This window comes from Humulus lupulus, chromosome 4, assembly GCF_963169125.1.
Source record: "Humulus lupulus chromosome 4, drHumLupu1.1, whole genome shotgun sequence".
NCBI classification, from domain to species: Eukaryota; Viridiplantae; Streptophyta; class Magnoliopsida; order Rosales; family Cannabaceae; genus Humulus; species Humulus lupulus.
Window position 1 is genome coordinate 59,510,022 of NC_084796.1, and position 25,879 is coordinate 59,535,900.

At 33.9% G+C, this 25,879-nt stretch overlaps 3 protein-coding genes across 5 annotated transcripts; 1 reads left to right on the forward strand and 2 right to left on the reverse strand.

Moving 5' to 3' along the window:
• Positions 1-6,006: 6,006 nt before the first annotated feature.
• LOC133830483 (tRNase Z TRZ1) lies at positions 6,007-9,275 on the forward strand. Of its 2 annotated transcripts, XM_062260467.1 has the most exons (9): positions 6,007-6,213; positions 6,689-6,970; positions 7,607-7,769; positions 7,870-7,940; positions 8,051-8,146; positions 8,287-8,400; positions 8,559-8,627; positions 8,757-8,831; positions 8,916-9,275. In XM_062260467.1, exons 2-9 carry the CDS (start codon positions 6,725-6,727, stop codon positions 8,988-8,990), a joined length of 909 nt encoding a protein of 302 aa, XP_062116451.1. In that variant the 5' UTR covers positions 6,007-6,213; positions 6,689-6,724; the 3' UTR covers positions 8,991-9,275. The 2 variants fall into 2 exon arrangements, with proteins under 2 accessions (XP_062116451.1, XP_062116452.1); XM_062260468.1 differs by lacking the exon at positions 6,007-6,213 and having other exon boundaries at positions 6,237-6,970.
• A 314-nt stretch (positions 9,276-9,589) lies between these two features.
• LOC133830482 (probable aldehyde dehydrogenase) lies at positions 9,590-15,904 on the reverse strand. The gene is made up of 16 exons (XM_062260466.1): positions 15,637-15,904; positions 14,936-15,015; positions 14,507-14,610; positions 14,183-14,250; positions 13,972-14,029; positions 13,737-13,850; positions 13,313-13,396; positions 12,870-12,974; positions 12,386-12,499; positions 11,736-11,867; positions 11,544-11,633; positions 11,239-11,328; positions 10,809-11,018; positions 10,554-10,664; positions 9,987-10,066; positions 9,590-9,895 (listed from the first exon to the last, which is right to left on the reverse strand). The coding sequence occupies exons 1-16, from the start codon at positions 15,720-15,722 to the stop codon at positions 9,757-9,759; spliced, it is 1,665 nt and encodes a 554-aa protein (XP_062116450.1). The 5' UTR covers positions 15,723-15,904; the 3' UTR covers positions 9,590-9,756.
• A 1,588-nt stretch (positions 15,905-17,492) lies between these two features.
• LOC133830481 (DEK domain-containing chromatin-associated protein 2) lies at positions 17,493-23,718 on the reverse strand. 2 transcript variants are annotated; one of them, XM_062260464.1, is made up of 3 exons: positions 23,234-23,718; positions 22,429-23,113; positions 17,493-18,922 (listed from the first exon to the last, which is right to left on the reverse strand). In XM_062260464.1, the coding sequence occupies exons 1-3, from the start codon at positions 23,557-23,559 to the stop codon at positions 17,765-17,767; spliced, it is 2,169 nt and encodes a 722-aa protein (XP_062116448.1). In that variant the 5' UTR covers positions 23,560-23,718; the 3' UTR covers positions 17,493-17,764. The 2 variants fall into 2 exon arrangements, with proteins under 2 accessions (XP_062116448.1, XP_062116449.1); XM_062260465.1 differs by having other exon boundaries at positions 17,493-18,904; positions 23,234-23,717.
• Positions 23,719-25,879: the final 2,161 nt, after the last annotated feature.

Below are 25,879 nucleotides of genomic sequence, written 5' to 3' on the forward strand. Positions count from 1 at the left end.
CCATGCCGTCCCAGGCATTTTACCAGGCCCTGGGTTTGCGGTCTACACCGTGAGGATATCCCAGGTATCCTATAGGGGTCTCACCCTGGCAACTCGCACTCCGCGTGCTTAACGCTACTCCCGGCCCTTTGTCGTACTCGGCCTATGTCGTTCCCAGCCCTTGTTGTTCTCGTTCTTCACCGTTCCCGGCCCTTACTGTTCATTCACAAATATGCACACATAGCATAATTTAACAAATACTTAAACATAATCAATGGGGCTACGCCCTGTATCACAATCATATAGGGTCGTGCCCTGCAACACATACTATAGGGCCATGCCCTGCTCTATGGGTACAACCGTTTTCTTACCTGTGTCCCGAGCTTTCCGAGCACCGATGTCCCGAGCACAGTCCCCTAGTCCGAGCCTCGCTGAAAACCTAGTCACAATGTATCAACAACTTCTATCCATCAAGTTCTAATCCATTAAATAACTTTGGGTTATAATTCTAGTCTTCGGGACCTTGAATTCTATCAATCCGGGTGATAGAATCCATCCCGAGCCTTAACTTTTGGAATCCCGAGCTTAAAACCTCCTTGGGGTTCAAAAACCCACTAAGCACCGCGACCCCAAGGCCCTATGCTGCAGCCCGCCTCAATCAGAAACCCCAACCCCCAAAACAGGCCACGCGCGCTGCGGCCCAATCTATGGTGTGCCGTGGCCCGCCCTTCTTCCTGGCCTCCCAATTGTTCTAGAGGGCCGCGGCTCAGCAAGAACAATGCCACAACCCGACCCTTCGAACCCAGAAAAATCCTCCATTTTCACCACCAAAACCAAGCCAACTTACCCCAAAGTCAATCCAACAACCCAACTTAATCACCACAGTAGTTCTACTATAGTCTCAACAACCGAAACCTAACAATAAGCTAGCTTAAAACTTCATCAAATCCCAAACTCAATCTTCAACCTCAAAGACTTAATAAAACTAAAACCCAGCCAATAACTTACAGAATTTAATGGTTAGAATCACAGTTTAAAGCTCACCTTAGCCTCTGCTTGAATCCACAAGTTAAAGCTGAGCTAGTTCCCAAGTTTAGAGCTCAAATCATTGCTAAATCTTCAGTGTTTCTCTTGGTAAGGTTTAGAGAGATAAGAGAGAGAGAAGAGGGTGTTTGGGTCAGTTTCCTAATTTCTGAGCATATCCTTAGTTTTGTTTACTTAACTTAGGTCTCTAAAGTTACCTCCAAGGCTCGGGGTACCAAAAACGTACCCTAGGGCAAAAATGGTAAATTTCCCCGATAATCCCTCCTAAATGTTCTAACTTTAAATATATCTCTAAATATTTATTTTCATAACCCGATAACCCAATAAAATGTCTAATGCTCGAAATACCCCTCGACTCGCCCCAAGTCGGGTATTCGACCCTGTTGTGACTTTTTAGCTAAACCGCTTCCTAGGACTGTCTCGGATCGTGCAACACAAATATATCATAATATTCGCAATAATCACATTTATTGCATTTATGCCCTCAACGGACTAAAATTACAAACATGCCCTTACTAACTAAACGGGGTCCACATGCATATTTAATTCACCTAAACATGCATTTCTAATCGCATACTCATCAAATTCACATATTCATATAATAAATCACTTATTGCCTTCCAAGCACACTAATCAAGGCCCAAAGCCTTATTAGCAAATTTGGGATGCTACAACTATCCCCTCCTTACAGAAATTTCGTCCTTGAAATTACCTGAACAACTCGGGATACCGCTCCCGCATATCCGATTCAAGTTCCCACGTCGCCTCCTGAATCCTTCTGTTCCTCCACAACACTTTCACCAATGCAATGGTCTTATTCCACAAAACTTTATCCTTCCGGTCAAGAATATGAACCGGCTTCTCCTCATATGATAAATCGTAGTCTAGATCCAAGTTCTCATAACTCAGTGCATGAGTCGAATCTGATACATCCAGAGCATGGACACGTGAAAAACATCATGAACCCCTGATAGAGCTGGAGGCATCGCCAACCTGTAAGCTACCTCTCCAACACATTCCAGAACCTCCAAGGGGCCAACAAACCTAGGGCCCAGCTTGCCCCGAACACCAAACCATTTCACTCTTCTTAAAGGTGAAACCCTAAGGAACACATGGTCACCGACCTGAAACTTTACACTCCTGCATTTCAAGTCCGAGTAACTCTTCTGGCGACTCTGGGAGGCGAGCATTCGAGCTCTAATATTTTCCTTCGCCTCATTGGTCCTTTGAACCATCTCAAGACCTAAGTACCTTCTTTCACTCGTCTCATCCCAATGGATAGGTGATCCGCACTTCCTCCCATATAGCATTTTGTACGGAGCCACTCCAATAGTCGCCTGACAACTGTTATTGTATGAAAACTCAATCAAAGGGAGATACTTACTCCAAGATCCCCCAAAATCCAGCACACAGGCTCGTAGCATATCTTTCAGTATCTGAATCATCCTCTCATACTGTCTATCCGTCTGAGGATGATAAGCAATACTAAACCGCAACTGCGTGCCCATAGCCTTCTGTAGACTCTCCCAAAATTTGGAGGTGAAGGTGGGGTCTCTGTTAGATACTATCGACCTCGGAGCCCCATGAAGTCGAACAATCTCCTTCATATACAACTCGGTATACTGCTCCATAGTATAAATCGTCTTGACAGGTAAAAAGTGGACGGACTTGGTATACCTATCCACAATTGAAAGAAAAATATCTCACATTAAAAAAGAAGAAGAAATGCTTTAGCAAGCTGTGAAGAATGCTATTGTGTGTGTGTATTTTTTTTTTGTTAGGTGTTCAGAAATGACTGCTTAGATTAGGTTCCATGGATTGTGAATTTCTGATTCTGTGGGGTTAACAATTCATGAAGAGAAAGATGAGAATAAAATTTGGAAGTGCTAAAGAGAAGAGAGAAAAACATTAGCTGGCCTATTTTGGTCTGTGAAATGAACTCAAGCCAAAAATATCAGACTGAAGAAAAGAATGAAGATACGTAGAAAAAATAATGACTGGTGTGAAGTGTGTAAATATATATATATATAATGATTTGAAATGTGAAATCTGTGAGATGAGGAAGAGAGACAGCGTGAGAATATGAGAGTGAGAATGAGAATGTGAGAGTGAGAATGAGAATGAGAGAATGTGAATGCTTTTTTTCTTCCAAATATGTGAATAGGATAAGTAGTATTGTTGATGATGTTGGAAAAAATGGAGAAGGAAAATAGAGCAAACCTCGTAGTTGATGAGGGAGAAGGCACTATTTGAGTTTTATTAGCTGATTATGAGGTCCTGTTGTGATTGCAGGAGAGGATGAAGAAGATATAATGAGAAATTGAGTGGGAAAAGAAGAAAATCGTAAAGGAAATTTGTTGTTGTTTTTTTTTATTTTTTGGGTGTGTGGTGCTGGTCTTGAGAATTCCAGGATAAAAAATAGTTGTTAAGTCTTATACCACTCTCTGCTTTATTTCTTTATTTTTTAAAACACTTCTAAAAACACACTTTTTTTTATTTTAACTCTAAGTTTTACCGTACATTATATTTTTCTACATTATTTAAATATTATATCTTTAAACATATTTTATTAATTAAAGTAAAATAAAATAAATATATATACTAAATAAGATAGAAAACTTATAAAGAAAAATAATATTAAAATATTATATAAATGATATGTAAATATAGATATGGATTAATTGGAATTTGTGCATAACTATTATAAATATATATAAAGGAGCTGATGGAATGTGTTTTTGTGAGTTTTAGCTAAATATTATAGCATAAAGTGTATTATAAAATATATCACCAAAACATATATTTTTTTATAATTTATCTCAAATTTTTACAGTATACTATATATCAATTTCTCTATTTTTTCTCTACATTATTTAAATATTATATTTTTTAAAAATATTTTATTTATTTTAAGAAATAAAATAATTAAATATAATAGTATCACACTTATATATATATATACACAAAAGTTTATAAAAAAATAATAAAATATTTCACTACATATAAAGAAATACTATTCATTTAGGTAAAAAAATATAACTTTACATCACCCATTGGAAAACTATTTAACAATTTTTTTTTTCTATATTATAAAAAATTTAGACATTTTACCTCATCATTGAAAGTGCTCTTAGTAGCTCTTGATACTATGAAAACTATGAAAATAAATAAAATAAACAATTGAAAATACTATTCATTATAAGGAAGAGTAGTATATTCTAGATATAATTGGAATAGAGAAAAATGCAATTATGGGTCTGTTGATATCTAATAACCTGGGTCCAATTTTATAGTTATGAAAACTTAAAGTTTGTGGGTCCCATTAAAATAATTAATTGGTAACTTATTATTTAAAATCAAATAAATCAATATCCAAATTTTACCCTCCAAAATGAAAAATGAGAAAATATTGGTTTTTTCCATTTTGTGAAAGTTCTTCTCCAAAATTTTAAAAACTAAATTCATTTATTCTCTCTCTCTCTCTGCTCCCCTCCCCTCTTTCTCTTCTGCCATTATCCATCTAAAGTATTACCTGGATCTGCTATGTTTTATGTATATATATGTTGTGAGATTTTTATTTTTAATCTTTATGAAATAAAATCTGCTATGAATATATATATATATATTAAATTTGTGTCCTTGTGTGTGCGTGTTTATATATATGTATTAAATCTAGAATTCTTGAGCAATTGCCATTAAAGTATTTTATACATGTGTTTTGAAGGAAACTGTTATTTGAAAGAGAGAACATAATGTACATAAATATATATAACTACGCAATGTTATTTGGACATACACAGACTTACAGTCCATCATATAAACAAGAAGAAATGATGATGTATATATATATAACAACAAATTATGATGAGATAATAATAGTGATTAATGAGTAAGATGGTCTCTATGTATGGTTGGATAGTTAGATTGGGAGAATATAAAAGAGAAATACATATATTTATACACATACAGTATATAAAGTTTTATGAACGAAAAATATATCTGAGGAGGAAATAAAACTAAAAACTATAAAAATTTAGATAATAAAACAACTATGGAAGATGAAATGAAAAGATAAACATTGTAAAAGATAGTGATGATTTATGTCATCATAAAAGAGAGTATGTGCATGAGGAGAGAGAGTTATGTGTGTGAAGAGAGAGAGTGATTCTTAGTACTGAACATACATTTATCATTTTAGAGGGAGAGAAAGAGGAGAGAGAGAGAGAAGCCGGTAAAATCTTTATAAGCATTCTTTCCTATGTTTGCTATATTTTGTTGTTTGATGTTTTACTATGCACTGATATATTAATGAGATCATGTTTCAATAACGTGGAGATCATGGTGAAATTTTTAATACACCGTATATTAATTTCAGTCAAAACTTATACTACAAACATGAAAAATGTTGGAAATATTATTGCTAGACAATATGACTTAGCTATAATAAAAAAACTTAATTAATTAAAAATAATGTAACTTTGAAAAAAAAAATGTAATATTATGAGAATTAATAATTATTATAAATTTAATAAATGTATTGATTTTAAATTTTATTTAACTAAATTTATTTGGCAAATTAAAATTTAATATCATTACCAATTTGTTTCATGTTGCTGACATATCATACAAAATAGTTTTTAGAATCTGTTCTACCAATTAAATGTTTTGTTTTGTTATATTTTTAGATTTTAATTTTTTTTTTAAATTCAAACACAGTTTACAAACAATAAACTAAGCACATTCTCAGAAATATATTTATAATTATTAAATTTAAATTTTTATTTCAAAATAACACTTTTTTTTAAATAATATTTTTAATCGCAAACTAATCACGCCTGTATAACTTACCCAATATAACTAATATCGCAATCGCAAACCAATCATGCACTACATAACTTACCCTGTATTACTAATATTTGGAACACATAAGTGAATAGATAATAAACATATTATTAAGTCACTCACGAAATACATTTGGTTTAACACATTATTTAATCTAAGAGATTATATGAAATAATATAACAGCAGATGTAGCATTGCACATTCTACTTACACCAATCAGGGTGTGCAGATCGAAGCCCTAGCAGTTCCGCGCACAGCCACCCGCTTCTCGCCGGTCATCCCGTACCTCGCCGACCCACCCTGCCCCACCGCCCCAGTCACCCTGCCCTCACCTTGCCGGAATATGCAGTTCGTTCTCTCTCCCTCTCGATCTCTTTCCATCAATTTGCTCTCTGTTTCAGTTTTTTGTAATTGCAATCCGAAATGTAGTTTGATTTGAGTTAATTTGTTCAAGAATAATATGGATTCTTTGATAATCTGTCTGATTGATGAGATTTGATTTGATTTATTTTATTTTAGGTTTGATTTGGTTTGCTGAAGATTTTGTTTTTGATTTTGTTTGTTCAGAATGAGTTGTAGAAGGAAGAGAAAAAATTGAAAAACTTGCTTGTTTTTAAAAGCTAGAGAAGAAGAGTTGGGTCTTGTATTTTAATTGAGTTTAATCTGAAGAAGGAAAGAAAGTAGAAAAATTAAAAAAAAAATGGTTTAAATCAATCAATAAGATTTTGTTAAAAATATTTATTTAATTTTTCAATATGAAAAAAGGCACAATCTGAAGCGTTATAAATTTGTTTCGGGGGTTACTGTCCATATTTTTCTCCAGTTTAGGTAAAACTCAAACGAGTTGTTCTGGTCTGTAATGGCTGAGCCAAGCAAAACTTACGAGTCAGTGGAAGAGAAACCCAAGTCACACTCGGAACCGGCTTCAAAAAAGGGTAGTGGATTGATTATCGAAGGGTACCCAGTTGAGGGTTTGTCTATTGGAGGGCACGAAACTTGCATAATCTTCCCAACTCTCAAGTTGGCCTTCGATATTGGACGATGTCCTCAACGTGCCATCTCTCAGGACTTCCTCTTCATCTCTCATGCTCATATGGACCACATTGTAAGACCCTTTTTCTCGTTCTCTGATAAAAGTTTAACATGTTTTATTTGGCCAAATTTGTAGCTGGGGTTTCATTCTTAATTTGCTGCAAGTGTTTTTCCTGTATCATGTCAGTAAGGTTCTAGCTTAGGACCCTTTTTGTGATAAGTATACTGGACTTCCTCATGGGGTTTGGACTTTAATTTATTTATTCTAATTCTGTTGTTTATGATAAATTAAAGTATCAAAGATGTTTTTGAAGTTTTACTATGCTCCAATGTTAGGTCCTGGGTAGTAGTAGAATCCGTAATTATTAAATGCATATTTGAAAAGTTTTGTTTCAAGATCAGGGTGCTTATAGGTGTACTGGATATGATTGTGTTAATGGATGTTGTAGAAGAATTAGAGAACTTGTTTAATTGAAATGGGTGGAACTCTAGAAATGGAAGTGTTCTGTTATCTTATGTTATCTATTGGTTATTCATGAATTTACTCTCACAGTAATTGGCAAAGTTTTGAAATATGAACTAGAACCCTCCCTCCACTACTTGAGAGAAAACTAAAGATGAAAGCAGTTTTTTAGTAATTGTTTTCCTTTTCATTATTAGCATGGTTTGCAGATATTTGACATTGCCTTTGACTCAAAATGTATGGCAGGGAGGTTTGCCCATGTATGTTGCAACTCGTGGATTGTACAGTATGAAGCCTCCAACAATTTTTGTACCAACATGTATAAAAGAAGATGTTGAACAACTGTTCAACGTACATAGAAAAATGGATCAATCAGAGTTAAAACATAATCTGATTGGGCTGGATGTCGGTATTGTCTAATTAAAATTGAACCTCAAATGAAATTTGCTTTTATCCAGCTACCCTTGAATTGTATGCTTCAATTCATCTAATACAATTTGTGTTAGCAGGAGAAGAGGTTAATGTAAGAAGAGATCTTAGAGTAAGGGCTTTCAGGACGTACCATGGGATACCGAGCCAGGTATCCATAATAGTTGTAGTCCTATGATATTTTTAAGACTATATTCTGCTTGTATTTACTTCAAGTTTCATGTAAGTTTGGCTTGACTGGCTGTGCTTGACATATGACAGGGTTATGTAGTTTACTCTGTGAAACAGAAACTTAAAAAGGAGCATCTTGGCCTTTCAGCTAATGAAATTAAAAGATTGAAATCATCAGGTGTGGAGGTCTGTCTTGATAGTCACAATTTTATGTTGTTTAAATGTTTTGTTTTAGATTGCTTACTTTTCCGAAACCTCTATTCCTTTATTTTATTGCATTCTCCCCCACCATTTTGTCAACCAGGTTGTTTTTGCTTATTTTGCAGATCACAAACACAGTGACAGAACCTCTAGTTGCTTTTACAGGAGACACCACATCTGATTTCATTGTTGACGACAGGAATGTAGATGTTTTGAAAGCTAGGATTCTTGTCATGGAGGTGGATTGTTTAATATTTGCTCAAAAGCTTTTATCTCTCCTTTGTTTGATTAGTTATAAATAAATACCACCGGTGTCCATGGACTGAGGCAGTTTTGCAAGGCTGAGTTTATTACTATCAACGTAACATTTAATCTCGACTCCTTGACATTTATGCAGAGCACCTTCATTGACGACTCAGTTTCAGTAGCACATGCTAGAGATTATGGACACACTCATTTGGCTGAGGTCAGTTGCAGAAATCTTTTGATGATTTTATGTTGCTTGCATGATCTGATATTTTTTATACAAAGATTGTATCCATATAGGCTTCTTAATCAATGATCTCCCACTCTGAATATATGGCCAATTTCCCAGATAATAAATCACGCGGAAAAATTTGAGAACAAAGCAATTCTTCTGATTCACTTTTCAGCTCGTTATATGGTGAAGGTATGGTTTGTTGTTTCAAATAAAAAATATCTTCTTCTGCATTATTATCATTATTATATCGTGCTTCAACCATTGTCTTTTCAGGAAATTGAACAAGCGGTGTCTGAATTGCCTGCGCCTTTAGCAGGTCGGGTTTTTGCACTTACGGAAGGTATCTAAGTATCTAACTAGTGTAATGGGAAGAACCTTCTTTTATTCATAATTCATTTAGCCTTTTTAATCTGTTTGCTAAACACAAAGCAAATGCTTCAAGAAGTCTGTTTGGAGATGTCGCAGCAAAATAGTCATTGATATGATAGTGAAGAAAACCAACTGCAAATATAACAGCCTCCAGTTGAGGTCAATTTTGGAATTTTGTTATGGTTGTTTAACAATCACATTTTGTAAATTAAACATGATCAGTAAAAAATTGCATCTTTGGGAAGAAAATGCCCACTTAACTAATCCTCTCTTCCTTTCACTTTTTTATCCTCGCAAATAAGGGCAGTAATTTTGATTTTATCTAGTTTCGTTCTCACCATACGTGAGAGTTGAATTCATTTGGGATGGTATTTGTCACGATTATTACTTGAATTTATTACAAATTAACAAAGTAATTATTGATCATAAATTTCACTTTTGCAATAAGCCAATATAAAGTCTTTTGAGTTTATATTAACTAAGATTAATTATTTAAATTGTTAAATTTTGCCATTTATAGTGTTTGCCAAATTCAGATATTTGGATTCTCACGAGAGAGAGAGAGAGAGAGAGAGATCTTGCGAAGAAGAAGAAGACGCCGATTTTATTATAATCTCAAGAAAATGGCATCAAGGTGAATAGCACTCATCTCACTGCTAATGTATAAAAGCACCAAGTAATATGCTAGTTCGAACTGGTTTTTCTTTAAGCTCTCAGTTTCTGGTCAACATGACTATTCTAAATTCTACGTGGAAGGTGGAATTTCCCAATGCTTAGGCAGGGGACCTAAATCATAGATGATTTCTCTGTGACAAGACCACACAAGCTTTATTGCTTCCGGGGTCCCGATCCCTGCACCCCTAGGGTCTCCAGCTGGTCCAAACCTGTCATAGATCATTGTTTCCAAATAGTTAAACACTTAGTTAAGTCCCCATGGATCATTAGAGATGAGGAAGTAAAGTAAAATATACTGACCAGTGATTCTGAGGAGCTCCAGTTGTTCTAGCTCTTAGTCCAGCATAAGTAGTGCCATTTACTGTTTTACCAATAACCTCCTGCAAATTAACATTTTACAAGTATATAAATCAATCCTGAGGTGGAAGTGGATTATTCTGATATCCTACTAGATTAAAATGAAACAGTTATCCTAAAATCTACTCAACAACCCAACACTCTAGGTCGCAGCATTTCAATTATGAATCTTGTGTAAAAAGGCTAATGCAGCAGTTGTTAAACCTTTTGTTTTGTTATTCGTTTGTTTGTTTTGTTCTTGGGAGAACAGCAATTTAAAATATTGGGTTGTCACACAAGTGGAAGCTTTGGTTAATGGGAGCAGTCTTTGAGGTCTGATATTAGTAGTTCAGGCCTGTCGTGATAATGTGATCTTACAAAAATTGAATGTTTGGATATTGCAGTATGGACAACATATAGAAAGTAAATTTATGGCAGAGCTTTAAAGTATAAGTTCAAAGTATTTCACTTCCAAAGCATTAACCAATAATTTTTTTTTATCATTTGAGAGAGAGAGAAAGAGATCCTTGCCTGCAGAAAGTGAGAATCATTTGAAACAACAGCAGCCGTCAAGTGTGCATGCATCTTCTCAAGAATGTCCAATACCAGTGGGAGTTGTTCTTTCTCATAGTCAGTAATTATCTAAAGGAAAATATATCAATGTCTGTCAGTAACAAATCTCTCATATACACATTCTATTGGAGTATGACTACCTGTGAATTTTCCAGTCATCATTATCTTTAAGAATTAACTAAGAAGACCTTAAGCATGTTTGGTGTTCTTTACCTGGAATGGTCCAAATATTTCTTTGGTTACAAGGTCATAATTTTTGTCCTTCACAATTTCTTCAAGAGGAACATAGACAGCTGTTGGTTTAATAGCACCATATATTTGGGGAATGGAATGATTCTCTAAAGGTTCACCCCCAAAGAGTAATTTTGAACCTGGTATCTGAAGCAATTGATTAATGTGTTCCAGAATTGCTCCAGTTGTAACCTGCAACACACAAAAGAGAGAGAAGATCGATGTGAGTGTGATGTGTTTGGTTGACTCCAGAATAACATTACTGATCACATCTCATGACAGCCAGTCACCAATAGACATGCCATTATGCCAATGGGCTAATTAAGACAATTTCAAAATGGTCACTAGCAGGAACAGGAAATATAAATTTTAGAAGGGTAACAAAATAACAGCATAAGTAAAGCATACATACTGTAAGGACAGGACCAACAGTTAAATCTTCTAACTTCCTTCTCTCAGCAAGATCTTGTATTTTGGTAATAAGTGAAGTTTTGGCCCAGTTCTGCATATAAGAAAACAAAGAGATCAAGAATAGTGAAAAATGAGACTGCTTGGATAACACCAAAAGTCTCAGTGCTATTGAAAACTTTAGATGCATGGGGACATGTGATTAGAAGGAAGTATATCTTTAGAGTTGTTAAAGCACATCTTCAAACTCTTGATTTAGAAGAGAAACAAACCCAAAAATGTACCAAGCGTCAAATTCAAGAAGCAAACCTCATGCATAAATAGAATTGATTGTGCAGAGCACTTCTGACCACTGCAGGCGTATGCATCCTGGTCACATACCCAGGCGACATAATCCTCCTGTAGTCAGATACCAACAATAAAGAAAAAGTGAGTGAATATTAACCTTACTAATATAGCAGAACATGCCATTTTTATGGTAGTAAATCAAAAGTAGGACACCTCTTGGACATCAGGACCCAAGATTTTCCAGTCAAATCCTGCATCTTCTAACTTAATACGACCCTTCAAATCAGCAGCCAATTTATCTGCCACTCTTGAGCTACCAGTAAAGAGGGTCATTCGTGGATTAGCCTGTTAAGTAATACAAGTAAACGACAGTCTTCTATGAGCAATTGTTTTCAAACATATCAAGTGATAAAAAAAATTGTGGTCAAAATCTTTGAGCTTTGAAGCAATTCTTGTTTATCACAAATGTGAAAAAGTTTAATATTGCATTTTGGAGCCATTTTTCCACAACTACACAAAAAATAACCAAATCAATAATGTTCACCCTGTGCATTTGTGTTCTTAACATCTACCCAAGAAGGCATAACAATCCTACACGATCATCCTAGACACTGCAGCAGCTACTTAAAAGTTACACTACATAACTGAATCAAGAGCATTACTAAAAAATCAGTGGAAGGACTAAACTGGTCACGGGCAGATCCCAGGAAAAATGGGGAAGATAAGGTAAAAAGGATTCAAGACATCAATATGATTGTACAAATATGAAAAAAAAAATTGATAAAATTGTAATAAAATCTGAGAATTTTGTGCAAAAGCAATGAAACACAATAATGATTCATCGTATTTTCTATTTAACCAACCTCCAACAACAGCTTGTTCATTGTCTTTCCATCAGAATTTATGAAGTCCACATCTCCCTCCGGTAATCCACAGTAATGCAGAAGCCTCATCATTTGGTCCATAACAATGCTCACCTACAGTATATGGTTACGCAGCTTACACTTAAATAGGAGAATAACATAAGAAACACTTGGAACAGAATTGATCAGAAGTTTACTGAAGGTTTACCAACAGATAGATTATTCCAAAGCCAACAAAAATTATATTAGGAAAAGGAAAAATAATAATAAAAAAAAGTACATAAGAAATTACTCTAAAAACATCTTTCAAATGCATGAATCATCTACCCCAACCTATCATCTTTTCTTCAAAAATTGTAGTAAATACCATCCTTAGATGCGTTCACTCACATTAATCTAATATTTATGATCAACCCAAAATAGGATACTAATGGACTATAGTATAAACCATTCAGTCTACCCTTGGGTATATACATTGGCATACCTTGCTATCAACTTTGAGAAGGGGCTTGTTGCCCATATAAAGTGAACCCATCAGCTGAAGTACAGGTATTTCTAGTGGAAAATTGAAGGGAGTAATAAGGGCAACCTGCAAATAAATTCCTTTATATTAAACAGATTATCTAAAGACATCAAATTATATAATTAGATAATTATGAGACAAATAATCAGAACATGCAAAATGCAGATCATATAGACCACGTTCTTGACATTTTGGTCATGACAAAATGAAACCTAATTCACATAAATAAAAGACATCAAAAAATACAAACAATTACTTCTTCTCAGTATGTAGATACATAATAGACAGAGGTGTAATAGATACATCGTAGTCTTGGGATTGATTTATTATTAAAGGCCATCCATCAAGATATCCATTTTATTCCTAATATAACAAATAAAGTTTGTTCAAATTGAAAGGCTTACAGGACCGTAAGGCCAACGAAATCCATGACTCTGCTGTCCAAGGTGATTCCCAGGCACCCCAAAAGATTTTGCAAGAAAACGAACCTGCAGGATCAATAGGAGGGTCAATAAAACTAAAGATAGGAAACCAGCTAGAGAGACTGGATAAAAGTAGTAAAATCAAATTGATTCAATATAAGGACATAATTTATGGTCAGAACCGGCATCACCCTGAGACTTTATTATAGCAGAAGCTACGAATAGATATTGTAGTAAGTATGTTTTGTGCCTGAGTTCATTTAAATGAGAAGAGGACCCATTAAAAAATTGTGAACTTTAGTTCATCTAGTTTCAATAAATGCAAAGTGATGTACAAAATTGTTTTCCTTTCTTTATTTCTCCTTGCTTATAGAAAGAAAAGGACCATTTTTTTTATATTTTGTACCTGATCACCAGAGAAATTTTCTAGAAATTTTTGGGTCACATAAACTTCCCCAAAAGCTTGCTGGTAACTCTTAGGAGAAACCCTTTGTATTAACCTTGTGAAGAAATCAGAAACCTATATGTTCGAAACAAAAGAGTTATTACAAATTTTGAATACTGTTAATCTGCATGAAGAAAAGCTGCAAGAGTTTAGAGAGGTAGGGAAAAAAATCTTCATTTCTTTTTGGACATATTACCTTTGGCAAAGAAAGCATGTGAGCTGCCTTTGCAGATATATCTCCATACATAAGATACCTGTGAAAATATTGTAGTTAATTTAGCTTAAAACAAACTTCAACCAGTATCTCGGTCTTCCTAACTAAAAGCTATTTTTGAGGTAATCTGAGAACAACAGTATGTAAAAATTAAAATACATAAATAAGAAATAGAAGAAAAAGAAACAGAAACCTTTCTGGATCTTTGAAGGGGTTGTGTAGCCCATGTTTCGGACACCTAGACAAGCTCTCAACAAATGGCTAGCAAAGTAATACAATAATCAGAAATATTTTGAAGATGCAAATACAATGTCACATAAATACTGAACTTTAATCTAAGCATTTTCAAAACAAAGGATTGAAAGAAGAGATAATATAAAATCACACAAAAGAAATGCTGGATGTCATGTTCCTTCCTGAGCTAGGTGTACTCCATAGATCAGCTTCAGTTAAAGAAACTTACAGCTAAAATGTTACAGAACTAAACACTATCATACACATTATCCCATAGACATACCTGAATTCCTTTTTCATCAATCTCAGCAACTTTAATAAAAGGTTCCCCATTTAAAGGATCCACAATTGTATTCCAAGTTGGAGAACCTGTCCACTTACCCTGCACTATAAACAAAGAAATAATGTCTTCAACATGAATTCTTTTGCTGTTTTATACCACTTTAAGAGTCATGCATCAAACAGAAGACAGCAGCACAAATATTAGAACCTAAACAGAAAAACAGTACAGAATAATTCCAACGTATGCACTTAACAAGTCCTGTAAAGAATGTTCCAAACTTTAGTATACAATCTAGTCCAACACCACTTTCTATTAAGCCTAACACTACGTTTACAACGTGACCATTTACGTTGAGACACGGCATTATGAATGTGAATTAAGTCCAATGGACAACGATGCATGCAAGTTCATAGGTTGCTAAAACCTTACCTAAGTTGTGTACTTCAGCGGGTTGGGAACCTGAAATCTCTTCAACTTCTAAGGTTGCAAAGGGTATAGAATGAACTGATCTGCCATTAGACATGGGAAAAACAAAATCTCGTAAGAAATTTAAATAAGTGGCACATTTATAAACATAGCATCAGGTTAGATATCCCTCATATTAAAACAGAGAAATCATTAAAACTAATTAAGCACCCAACGTTCATTTACATTGACTGATCCAACTGCAGTGCAGTCTAGAGAGAACATAAGAATACGAACTCATATCCATATTTAATTATATATGAACAGACCAAGAAGGCAGAGGGGAACTCATATCCACATGTTATCTCCTCTGATCAGTATGAGGAAATGCTTCCAGAAGCAAAGATCATGATTACCAGAACTCCGTCTGAAATAATATCAGTATCCAAAACTTGTTATACTCCATAAACCATCCTACCCACCTGACCAGACTACATTTTCACATTAAAACCTTAACCATGAGAATACAAGACAGATTCAGAATGGGAGGAAAAGTGACGAAATTAAACAAAAATAAACCCAATTCCAAGAATTTCCAAAACTTTGTTTTTGTGTTCAGAGAATAATAAATCAAACCCACAACACCAAGTTTACCTATTTCACTCTTGGGGATTCAAAAGCCAAAAAAACACTTTGCATCCTTAAAAAGGAAACCAGTTTCATACCTTGAGATATTGAAAGAGCCGAACAAGCTTAAAACCCTATGAGGAGCTCTGGAGGCCAGTTTTCCACAAGCTAGAAGCTTATTCATGGTGATTGCTAATTGATCAAATCCCAGAAGCCAATCAGTCAGAATCAAAAGGGAGTCTGTCTAGCCCTTCTATGGTGGCAAAACGAAAACCAAACAAAGTGGCAGACCTAAATCTCTCTCTTTTTATATTTATATTTAAACTATTTGTAAGCTTAAGCATTTAGTTACTGATCACTATCGCACCTTTTCAAGGGAGAACTTTTGGTTCGAAATATTTTATAATATTATTTTTCCTAAGCTTTGATTGAGATACTCTTGGGTTGGGTCCCACCATTAAATTGCTTGACAACACGTGTTGGAAGCAGGGAAAAGCAATATGATAATTTTTTTTCTCTTTAATTGTGTGCGACTATTCCTTTTTGTCACATTGCTTTCCTTGGAGAAACCAAACACGCAAACATGACTCATTACATACATAGTTGGTGCTTGAGCGTAGATGTGGTTCTTTTGCAACTACTTCCTTCCTACTTCGCCTAAAGATATGGAGACAGAGGCCTAATAAAGTATCGTCGTACATAGATTCTATTATATGGCCAATTATTCGATCCCTCGATTGCTTTTGAGGGATCTGAAACTTCAAATCGTTTTTGGCCGTCGGATTGAAGTAAAATTTGCTTTTGAGTTATCGTACGTTTAGAATTTGCAAATGTAGCAGTAGCTGTAGGAGTAAGGATTTTAGCCAAAACTGGGCACCGGCTGGGCTATATGGTTTGGTGTGCTATTTTCTATATGTCTTAAATTGGGAAAATTAAATCTGTTCGATTGAGGAAATGAATGAGTAGGTTTTTTTTGCCTAACGTGAAGAGTGGGTGCAGAGATTTGCCTCCCTGGTGGTATGTTCATCTGATTTGAGGAAGAAGGTACATGACTTGAGAGGTCTTCTCAGTAAGTCCTAATGAAGTTTCTTTCCTCCAAAAGATGCATTATAATATCACAAGTATATATAATTGGAGCACTACAGCTGCGCAGCACCAAGCATACCCATCTGCTATGCACTGCACCAAGTGGAGCACTACAGCTGTTTATAAATCAAAGAACTATATACACAAAATTACCAATGCATAAAAAAGAAGCAATTGTCGGACAAAACTATTCACCGCCTCCTGAAGCATTATTGTTACTCTTATCTCCACCACCCTTTGCCTAATCTGCAACCCACTTCTCCTTATCTCCAGCAGCCATGCCTCACAAACATGGGTCGGTTAATAATTGCACAAACGAATATTTCATATTCATCATCAACTGCATTACCTGATTCAATTAAACCTGATTCAATTATATAGACTAATAAAAATCACATAACAAACTTTAGTACGCTGCTCCCATCTTCATTAATCACCTCCTCCGCCGAATCCCAGTTTCAAATTTAAATTTCGGTACTGTTATAATTCTCCCAAATCAGATACAAAGTTACTTGATGCCAATACATATTTCCTCAATCAAATTACATCTGATCCAAAGGAGTAATTTACAATAATACCCTCCACATTTTTATTTAATTTAATTGCAAATAAACGCAGAAAAAAACTATAAAATCATCTTTACCTACATCGAACTTTGAGACAACCAGTTACAATGACTGGACATAATAGGTAAAATCATAAAAACAAATCTTCGCTACAGTGCCACAAAATTTGTCCTACTTGAAATTTCGGATCCCTCGAAAGCAACCGAGGGATTTGATAATGCATCGTTCTTTTCTTGTGGTCTTTCACTCCAATATTTCATCATAGATTATTTACTGTATATATTTTTAAAAAAAAATCAAAATATAAAGAGATAATATATCATATATACATTGATTGATGTAAACAGTGGGGGAAGGATATCAAAACGCAGCTAAAAAAAAAACATGGCTCTTAATAATCAAACACCCCCTATTAAAGTGCAGCCAAACGTTAACCTAAGAAGTAGGACTAATAACAACAAATGAAAAGAGACCCACCTACCACCAAAATCCCAATTCGTCCCGTTTGGCAAAACCATCTTCACCACACTTACCTACGTTAGTCAAATCAAAAACCAATTAACTCATCTATTTATTATTTCCTTGAGCGCTTCTTTGAATTCCTAGGAGGCATTACTTCAGTTTCAACAGACTGTCTGCTCCTTTTCACCGGAACAACGGTAGTAGGAGTAGCAGCCGCTCGCTTCAAGGGCCGCCCGACGCTCCTCTTGGCAGGACTCTCTTGTTCTTTTTCTTTCTCCTTCTCCTTCTCCTTCTCCTTCTCTTGTTTACTACCAGAGGCTCGCCGTGAGGCTTGCTCTTTCTGCCTGCTGCTTCCCTTTCCACTCTCATTTTTCCTCTGCTCAGCCCCACCTCGGCTGCTGTTATCAGAAACCTTTAACGTCTCTAGCAACGGCCCATTGTTAGACGACGAACTACGTTTCATCCTATTCAAAAAATTTGTTGCGCTTTTCTTCTTTCCACTAGCTGTACTACTGCTGTTATTCTTCTCCTTATCTACTGCTGCTGCTTTAGATGCCGAATTCTCATTGCTACCTCCTCTTGTTGAAGCACCAGCATTGGTGACAGAACCCGAGTTCTTGTTGATCTCAGCACTAGAACGACTCGCCCCATTTTTGCTCGAGCTGTTCCTCGTGCCTGCCCTAAACCTCTCTTTCCTTTTTTTCTTCGTGCTGGAGAACTCCTCTGCTTTGTCCGAACTGGACTTATCGCTTTGCTTCCAGCTCATTGCTGATTTCACATCAAGCAATGCACTTGTTGACTCTTTTTTCCTTTCAGCTCCTGAAGAAGATGTGGAAGCTCTGGCTGTGATTGAGCTGCGTTTTCGACAAGCATTCAATGGGACTGAAAGTTTTGGCTTCCGGAGCAACATTTTGGAAGGTTCTTCTTCTTCTTCTTCTTCTTCTTCATCATCTTCCTCTTCTTCCCGTTCTTGCTTCACAGACGGTGCTTGAGTTTCGGTTTTCGGCGGCAATGGAACTTTCTTCTTGGTGGTTTTAAGATCCATCTCCTTGAGAAGAAGGAGCCGAAGCTCAATGGCAGCCTTGGATTCTTGGGACTTTCTTCCGAAGAAAACAATGGCGTTGTTAAAGATGAGCAGCACATCACGGAAGAACTTGCTCTTGCAGCCAGAGTACCGGCCTTCCTCTAGTCTGTTTCGGATCATTTCAAAATCCATATGTTTTCGAATCGTGTTGTTGTACTTGGGTGTCTCCTGCAATAGTTCTTTGTTCTTTAGGTCATGCACGGAAATAAATTTGGTAATTAGTAGGAATCTCATAAAAAGTACGTCAATTACCACATTGTTTTTGGTTTAGAATTGGCAATGTTTAACAAATTAAAATTGTCATATTAAACAATTAGCAAAACGTTACAACAAAATTATCCAAAGCTAATTAAGTAGAAAAAGGTTATACGTAGATGTGAAACCAGGACCAAACAAAAAGATACTTAACGAAGTTAAAGCAAACCTGAGGAAATGAGTTATTTGATACGAGTAAAAAAAATATGGAAAAAGCATGTAACAAAAGAGATAGGGTAGGACCAAATTTTAATTTTCTCTTATTGGAGAGAAAATGGAATAGATAATAAAATAAATATGACGTATTTATTAATGAAACATAAAAATATATACACATATATAAATTATAATCAATTCGAATAAATTGATTTTTCTCTTTCTTTCTCTACAACGATACAACTCTAAAGCCTATATTACGTAGTGAAAAAAAAATTTGAAAATGTGAAACAATGAAAGAAAAATGCTTTCCCTACTTTGCTGAGCTGGATAATCAAAGAGAAATTTTCTAACAATCCATCCATCATCATATTTTTTTAATTTCCATCACTCATTTTCTTTTCCTCTAATAAATCGTGACTCATGTTTCAATTATTTCCTTTTACGTTCTCTTTAGTTCTTTATCATGTTGATGCTTGACACGTGACATTAATTAAATATTTTATGTTTTAAAATAATACAAATTATTAATAATATCAACGTGTCAAACACTTAGAAAAGATAGTCGACCTATAATTTCTCTTAAAATTTAAGAACAAAATATGGGACAATCAAAAAGTGGAAAAGAAAGAAAAGAAAAAAAGACACTTTAATATTTTTTTTAAATGAATAGTAAAAGAATATGGGTTATATTTGTTTGGACATGTATTTTGTATTTTATTTTATTATCTGTTTAGATCTTGGACAAATTATTTTTTGAATTTTGTGTCTTGACAAATTACTCTTTGTATTTTGTAAAATAGTTCAAATAAACTCTTAATTCCGATTTTGATCAAAGTTTTTTGAACTAAAATTATAAATAATTCATCAAACAAACAACTCAAAACAAAAATATAATCATTCAGCTTAAAAATCGTGTTATTATATTCAATTTTTTGTAACAAAAGATAGTCCAAAAAGTAATTTGTCAAAATATAAAGTTCAAATAAATAAAAGACAAAACACAAAATCCAAAAATATATAAACCCAAAATTAAAATAAAAAAATTATGAAATCAATTTATTGGAAAAAAAAAAAACAATATAGACAGTAAATATGTGAATCCCACATTCATGAGAATAAAATGAAAGAAATGATAGAATATTTTAACCAAAAAAAACCATGCACAAATCTATCACTCTTTAAATACCAAAAGGGCTTGGTAGTGGATAAACTCGTTAAAGGTAAATATTCTACACATTCTACGCAACTTTATCTTTATGCTAGTCACTTAATACATAAATGCAATATGCAAACATGCAATCAAACCACTCCATCACTAAAACCTGTCTTGAAATAGACCGGTCAATTAGAATTTTTTTTATTTTATATTCAGAATTTAAAAAAAAAAAAGTTCGAGATAATAAAATGATATAGTAGGTAGCCTTCAATTTATTTTATTTTTTTTTAGATTAAAAGGCACCAATAGTCCAATTGAAATTTCCATCCAAAACTCTATTATAACCTATTTGAATAAGAGAAATTTTGCGCTATTAATCGACAACGTTTCGTTTATTTGAGATTTTGGATCTTTTTGTTTAATTTCGAATCCTAAATATAAACAATTAATTAGACATTGCATTCAATGAGATAGTAGAGCCAAAGGAGAAAACAACAAAAGGTTGATTTGATATTTATTTATTTTACTACTTTTGATACTCTACTCATATTGTCCAACGAATTCCTTTGACGAAAAAACCACTAATCATTCTAGCACTGTATTCAGCTAGACATATTTTACTTTTATCCACTATTTTTAATAAGCGATGTGGTGAAATTTTAAAAAATAATTAAGTGGTCAATCCTTTAATCATTTTTCAAATTTTCCAATAGCTCTCAGCTGTAATTAAATTTTGTTATGATGACAAAAAAATAGATAATATTTGTGTGACATTTCAAAAAAGATATATTATTGACCAAATTGCCAAACAAATAAAATAACAAGGATAAAATGAAATATTTAGTCAAATTTTGAATGGAAAATTTTAAAATACTATCGGATGACAAATATAATGAAACGTGAGTCCTTTGAATAAAATGGAAAAAGAAAAGAAAACAATATGCCTCAAGTAGGTAAAATTAAAATATAAGCAACCGTATATAAATATACTAGGTATGGTATTGCATTTTATTTGTTTTAAAATTGTAAATATTATTTATAATTTTAATAAAAATTGATTTATTATTTATTCTAAATATATATAATAAAATAAATTATAATTCTATAATATATATAAATATTTATATCAATAATTTTTATATATATATATATATATGATACATAAACACAATATTAACATAAATATATATAACATATAATAATATTTAAAAAAAATTAATAATAGAAATAAAATAAAAATAGAAAAAATCCTAGTATATATGAATCAATTATTTTTAACTTCTAATATATCTTATAATATCCTTTGATGAATTTTATAAAAAAACAAACTATTATAAGATAAAAAATAATACGTACGCTTTTATTATTTTTAAATAAATATAATTTAATTATTTAAATTATTATAAAATATCTTAAAAATATATTATTTAAATTTATATATTGTTCTAATTTTTTAATTTAGTATCGAAAACAAAAAATTATATATTATATATTTATTATAATATTAATTTTAAGTTTAATTAAATTATTAAATATATAATTTTATTATTTTTTGAGATTAATTAAATAAATTAAAATATGATATTTTTGAAATATTTTATAATAATAATTATTTAAATTTAAATTATGTTTACAATTTATATTAAATATAAAAATATTATATTAAAAAAACCATTAAAACAAAAAAAAAATTAACTACACTTTTTATATAGAATAGATATATATATTAATTATATTTAATAGCCTCGCTTGCAATATTATTAAAAACTTGAAAGTCTTATTATATATCACTCCCTGCTGTGCGGCTGTGCAATTAGAGCCGTCCATTGATGATCGGCCCTGATTGCACATGTAGTTGATATAATTTATTTTAGGAAAGTGTCCTGTAGACTTTATAATAGTTTTTTTCCTTTTCATTTTTCTCATATATTTAATTATTTATAATTCATCTTTTTTTAGGGGAGTAATTTATAATTTTTCTAAACTAATTAAATTGATCAAGAAAAATGACACATGGTTGGTTTATTAAATAAAGTAATCAGTAAAGGGAAAATAAATTTAAAGTAATATGAAATTATTTAATACGCTTCGAAATTGAAATTTGAGCAATAATATTACTTACCTGGATTCCTAGCCGGCGCTCGAAAAACGATCCAGACTTGTGAGTCCGTAGGATCTCGAGAAAATCAATCAACGACTGAGATTCATTTGAGGCCCGCTTGGTGGCCCCAGATTGGTCCTCTCCGTCCGGTTCCTCTACCTTCTTCCTCGACAAACTGGTCGAGCTCTGCATCTCACTACTACAAACCTCCTTCGTACCCTCCTCTCCTCCTTTCGACTCCGCCGAGTCTCCGCCGCCGTCGCCGTCGCCATTCTTTTCCGAGTTAACCTTCTCGGACTCCTGAACCGGCGACACCGCCGCAGATTCCTTCGCTATCGTCTCGGAGCTTCCGTTGTATGAATCCTCCACTGCCGCTTTTCCGCACTCCCTGACTCGGTTCGGTTCTCCGCCGGTTGCGCCCGGTTCGAACAGTGCCGTTTCTTTCTCGGTTGTTCCGGCTTCGGCTTCGGGAAACTCGCCTTTTAGATTCGTCGAATTCGACTCATCGAAAGAACGTTCGTCGTGGACGAGACCGTCGCCTGAAGCCGCTTTTTCGGCCATATTTTCCGGCGACGCATCTTCTGGTTTGACTAACTCAGTCTTACTTTCTCTCTTCAGATCCGCTTTTTCTGCTCCATTATCGTTCTTCTCTTTCAAACTCTCTTCGCGCTCCTCTTTTAATTTCTCCACCTTGGACTCCAAAGACCTAACAAGACAAAAATCTCTCAAAATTTTGAAAATTTTAAAAAATATTTATTTATATGTGTCTCCTTTTCTAGATCTCGGAGGAAAAGAGAATAACAAATGGTCATGGATCCGTCTTTACACAATAGAGACGTCATAACGTTCGACTTCACGGCGGAGCTCAGCGACTCGGAGTCGCCGCAACTCGTCAAGGAAAGGAATGGAGACGGCGATTCCATCAGTGTCGGCGACGGAAACAACGTCGTTTCGAGTGAAACGACGCCTTAGGTCGTTGTATTTATGCTTACAGGAATGAGGAGTGAGGAGGTGAAGCGTGGAAGTTCGCTTGCGCAACTCGGCGGCGACGGAGTCCCAACTATCGGTGCCGTAGCGGTGGACGGCGCAGGCTAATAGGAGCTCCTCCCACGTTCCCCATGTTTGTTTCTCGGGAAAGTTGGGCTTAGCCATGAATTATAGGATGTTGAGTTATAGTAATGGAAAAAAATAATAAAAATAATAAAAGGAACACAATAACTAGTTTTAGTATCATATCATATTGGTTATCATATTGTCTGATTTTTAGGGCTTTGCTTTGCTTTTCCTTTTGTTTTTCGGTCCAATGCCATGGCCCATTCTTGCACCTGTGCCGATAAGCGAGTGTATAAATACACACACGTGCTACTGATTTCACTTGCCATTTTCACCGTTTATTTTTCTTCGGGATTTTTAAATTTTAAAAATAAATATATATATATAATAAATTGTTAAATAATACATAATAAATTCATAATTTGTATTTTCCTAAAAAAAAAAACATAACTTGTACTCAAAATTTAACAACTTTAAATCCCTTATGAAGGGAATTTTACCTTTCTCATTACATTATATTTTTATTTTACTATATAAATACTGAAAATTTTTATTACATTTTAACATATAAATCTTACCCCTTTTCAAAAATTATATATAATATTTCCTTATGCCCTTTTAAAAACTCTTCCAAACTGGCATCAAGTACTCAAAAGAATAAATTTATAGTTTTATTATCCAAAATTTAAAGATTTTGTGCTAAAAAAAGTTGTCTTTTATAAAGAATTTCTAATTTTCATATTGGAGAGGTCATGGAAGTGGTACGTGGTATTCTTCTTTGTAAAAAAAGCTGGGCTGTTCAAATTGAGATGGATTACCTACGATACGAGTGTGTCAAGCTATTGATAATCCAAAAGATTATCATTTTAGCTTGGAAACAGTAATCGATGACAACCGTTTTTGTCGTAAAGATTTGCTAGATGTCTCCTTTGTGTATTGTCCAAGGAATGCTAATGTTATTGCCATGATCTTGCAAAGTTAGCGATTACTATGCCTAATTCCAAGGTTTGATGCCCGGGTATTCCAAGCTGTATTAGGTCATTATTGGTTTGGCTTTTACCTTGATAAAGTTTCAATCATATTAAAAAAAAATTAAAAATTAAAGGTAAATGAAATATTTATCGATAGGTGAATAGTACACAATATTACAATAAAATATAATACTCTTAGAGCAAAATCAATCAATTAGGCTTAAAACTCTAACAAAATTTCAATTATGTGTCTAATGAGGTACAAACAATCAATCTTTCACCAAGTACGAAATAAACTAAGTTTTATTTACATATAGGCAAATGAGATATCAACTCCACCAATAGCTATCAACTAATTTAGTTTTTTAATATTAAAGGGAAATTTGAGATTTTATGCATAATGAGGGGCCCAAATCTAAAGCACTCTCAATCTTGACATCGTGTAAAATTGATGATAAACTTTGCCCAATTACTGAAAATACCCCTATCAGATTTTCTAACTTTCTTCTCACATCACGAAGCTTTATTATCTCTCTCTCTCTCTCTCAGACACTTCCATAGCACAATCACATCACACCCATCTCTATTTCCTTCAGATTTGAAGACCACACATCGACCCACGAACACCATGGAAGCTCTCTTGCCATCTTTTTGCTCTTTGTTTTTTTTTCTTTCTAATTTCATTTGTCTTTAATGATTCAAAGCTTAAACTAAGTAAAAAAATTTAGTTAAAACACTAATATATGCATTTCGAACAAGTATGTGTCTGATTTTTTGTTGTTGCAATTTTTTAGATCTGTAACATAAAAATTTGCAGAAAACTCGATATATCTTGATATACCTCGATGCCTAGCTCGATGGGCTCTTAAAAATCATGTTTTTCATGAAAAAAGTCATTTGCCTCGATAGGCCTCGATAGAACTCGATGTAATTCATAGAAAGTGCATAACTTTTCACTCGATGATCCGTTTTGGGTGATTTTTTTTTAATTTTGGTATTTTTTTGAGATCTACACGCCTATGATTTGTACACACACATTTAGGAAGTTAAAAGAGTAAAAACATAACCAACTTTGAAAATATAGGGACATTGTTTTTAACTTTGGGGTGTTTTTAATCTTTGAACTTCCCAAATGTGTGTGTACATATCATAGACGTGTAGATCTCAAAAAAATAACCAAATTAAAAAAAAAATCACCCAAAACGAACACCCGAGTGAAAAGTTATGCACTCTCTTTGAATTGCATCGAGTTGCATCGCTAACTGTAACGCCCTGGTTACCCCAAGACAGTTACGGTGAACTTTGAACCGTGAATTTAACTCGATACCCGAGCTTTTTGGTTAAAAATGTGCTTCTAGGTGTTATTAATAGGTTAAGGTGGAAAACCAATCAAAAGGAAATGATATATTTTATTTAAAACATAAAATTGTTCATGGGCCCATAAAAAC

Bases quoted from the DNA above. Each gene is read 5' to 3' on its own strand.
- LOC133830483 (XM_062260467.1), top strand. From the start codon at position 6,725: ATGGCTGAGCCAAGCAAAACTTACGAGTCAGTGGAAGAGAAACCCAAG. The intron at 8,628-8,756 runs GTCAGTTGCAGA...CCAATTTCCCAG, and splicing joins GACACACTCATTTGGCTGAG to ATAATAAATCACGCGGAAAA. The intron at 8,832-8,915 runs GTATGGTTTGTT...TTGTCTTTTCAG, and splicing joins CAGCTCGTTATATGGTGAAG to GAAATTGAACAAGCGGTGTC.
- LOC133830482 (XM_062260466.1), bottom strand. From the start codon at position 15,722: ATGAATAAGCTTCTAGCTTGTGGAAAACTGGCCTCCAGAGCTCCTCAT. The intron at 13,851-13,971 runs GTAATATGTCCA...TCGAACATATAG, and splicing joins ACATGCTTTCTTTGCCAAAG to GTTTCTGATTTCTTCACAAG. The intron at 11,329-11,543 runs GTTTGCTTCTTG...TCTTATATGCAG, and splicing joins CAATTCTATTTATGCATGAG to AACTGGGCCAAAACTTCACT.
- LOC133830481 (XM_062260464.1), bottom strand. From the start codon at position 23,559: ATGGCTAAGCCCAACTTTCCCGAGAAACAAACATGGGGAACGTGGGAG. The intron at 23,114-23,233 runs GTAAAGACGGAT...TTGTCTTGTTAG, and splicing joins CGTTATGACGTCTCTATTGT to GTCTTTGGAGTCCAAGGTGG. The intron at 18,923-22,428 runs GTAAGTAATATT...CATGACCTAAAG, and splicing joins AGCGCCGGCTAGGAATCCAG to AACAAAGAACTATTGCAGGA.